At 52.4% G+C, this 2,345-nt stretch overlaps 1 protein-coding gene across 1 annotated transcript in view; it reads right to left on the bottom strand.

Moving 5' to 3' along the window:
• Positions 1-1,375: 1,375 nt before the first annotated feature.
• Positions 1,376-2,345, bottom strand: part of ankrd44 (ankyrin repeat domain 44) — a gene marked incomplete at both ends in the record, with an annotated part of 16,748 nt that continues 15,778 nt past the window's right edge. The window contains 1 exon segment of the mRNA XM_080537018.1: positions 1,376-1,647. Coding sequence (XP_080393144.1) covers positions 1,376-1,647 — 272 coding nt within the window.

Below are 2,345 nucleotides of genomic sequence, written 5' to 3' on the forward strand. Positions count from 1 at the left end.
TTGAGAGACTGGCACATAGCTGGTAGACAGACGTCGACGGGGGAAAGGGGGACGAAGAAAGAGAGGGGGAGGGGAGTGGTCGATGCCCTGTTTTCCTTTGACATGTAAGTGCTGGCAGTATCGGTACCTTCATTCAACAACAGTACATAAAATACCTTAGAGGTGGGACTTGTTGCCCCTATTCACCTGAAGGTTGTTGGTTCGAACCCTCTTCACCCGACACCCGAAGACCTCGTCTGTGAGCACGTAAGCTTCTGCAACACTGTGGTCCCGGGTGACATCTCTGTCTGTGTGGTTAACCGGATCATTCCATTCGGTTGTTAAGTGTTAATCAATTTCCGGGTCCAAATAAAAACCAGTGTACTACAGCGGTAGAATGACAGTTCAATCGGTTTTTTTAGACTCGGATCTATTCATTCAACAAGGGACACAGCTTCTTTCCCGTTTTTTCCCATATTGTCAGCGTCTTTGATAAAAAGCGCTTTCGGAAAAGCGCTGTACAAACATAATCAATTATTATTATTATTACCGCGGCATATCGAAGAGAGCGCCTCAGCCAACGTTGGACCCGGAAACACGTCACGACTTAACAACCGAATTTCTCTGGTCCCTCACTTCACATTGCGGTCAGAACCGAACAGAACAGAACAGAACAGAACAGACCCTTAGTGACTCAAGGCAACGTTTCCTACCCTGTTTCTCTGGGGCCGGTCCACAAACAGCCTCTCCTGTCTTGCTTCTAAACACAAACACGGCCTCTATCGTTAGACTAGAAGTTGAATTCCAGATTTGTGCTTCAGTCGGTTTGTGCTAAGTAACCTCATTGGGCAGACATAAGCCCTTTACGTACCTTTGCATGTACACCCCAACCTCCAGAATGAACATATACATTTGCTAAGTCAATATTTGGTACATCGATAAAACCAAAAACAAATCTTTAAAAAAAAAGAAGTTAAGTAAGTTAAAAGTATTCTACTTTTCTTCTCTCCTCCTGGTCTTCTCTTTTCTTTTGTACAAATTACAATAAAAAATGGCTTTAAGAAAACGTGTCAGAACCGCGCCATAATCGGTGGGCCATGCTGAGACGGAGTACCGAGGTCGATCTGAAGAAGCACCAGCAGGTCTGGGGGTCAGAGGTCAGAGCTCCGTCCCTCCAGCCTGGGGCAGGGGGAGGGGGGGGAGGTCCTGTACAAATGTTCCCCACCCAGAGAGGGAGGGGGAGAGCTCTGGGGGGACCGAGGAGAAGGGTGAGCAGGGGGTGGGGGGTGGTGATGGTGGGAAGTGCAGACATCCAGGTAGTTAGAAGGGAGTAGGGAGGGGGGCGGGGGGTGGGCGGTTTTGGGGAGGAGGGAGTAGGGTGGATTACGGGGGTGGGTCAGAAGGTTTCAGAGTCGGAGTCGTTTTCAGTGGTGTGGCCCTGACTCTGACTGCCTTCGCTGGAGGGGCCCGAGGGGGCGGCGGGGCTGCGGGGGCCCCGGGGGGGGCCGCCCCCCTTCCCCTGGCGGGGGACCAACGTCCTCAGGAGGGAGCCTGGGGAGGGGGCTCCGGAGCTGCAAGGGGAGCAGAAAGGCATCATGGAAGCCAGAATGAGAGCCAGACAGTCAGCCACCTCTCTGCTAGGAGCGCAAGCCAGAGCAGGCGTCAGACCTGAGGGGGAGAGAAGAAGAGAAGAGAGAGAAAGAGGGAGACAGGAGGGGGGGAGGAGAGGGAGAGGGAGAGAGAGAAACAAAGGGGAATCGGAGGAGGAGGAGAAAGGAGAGAGAGAAAGGAAAGAGGGGAGCGGAGAGAGAGAAAGACAGAGGGCGAGGGGAAAGATAGATATCGGGAAGGGAAGGGAGAGAAAGGGAAAGAGAAAAGAGGAGGGGAGGAAGCGAGGAGAGCAAAGCAGAAGGACAGAGAGAGGAGGGGGAGGGCAGGGGACAAGGGGGGGGAGACATGGGGGGGGGGAAAGCAGCATTCCATTAGTCCACAGCCAGCCCAGACAGAGACAACACACAGTACACACACAACACACACAACACACAGTACATAGGCAACACACAGTACACACACAACACACAGTACACACACAGTACATAGGCAACACACAGTACAGGGGTCACAGAGACTACAGGGAGACCTGGACCTGAACTACAACTCCCTGCTTCAACAACACAGCTCCTATTTTATTCATTACAATGAATAAAAAACCCTCAATATACTGTACATAGTGAGACAGGGAGCTACGAACCAATAAGCAACACACACACACACACACACAGTTCTAGTCCCATCAGAGCGGAGACAGACACAGCCAACCACGGGCGGGCGGCGGGCGCGACACGTAGCTAGCAGCGGCAGCGTGC

This window comes from Nansenia antarctica (genome assembly GCF_963989245.1).
Source record: "Nansenia antarctica genome assembly, chromosome: 7".
In the NCBI taxonomy this organism is placed as follows: Eukaryota; Metazoa; Chordata; class Actinopteri; order Argentiniformes; family Microstomatidae; genus Nansenia; species Nansenia antarctica.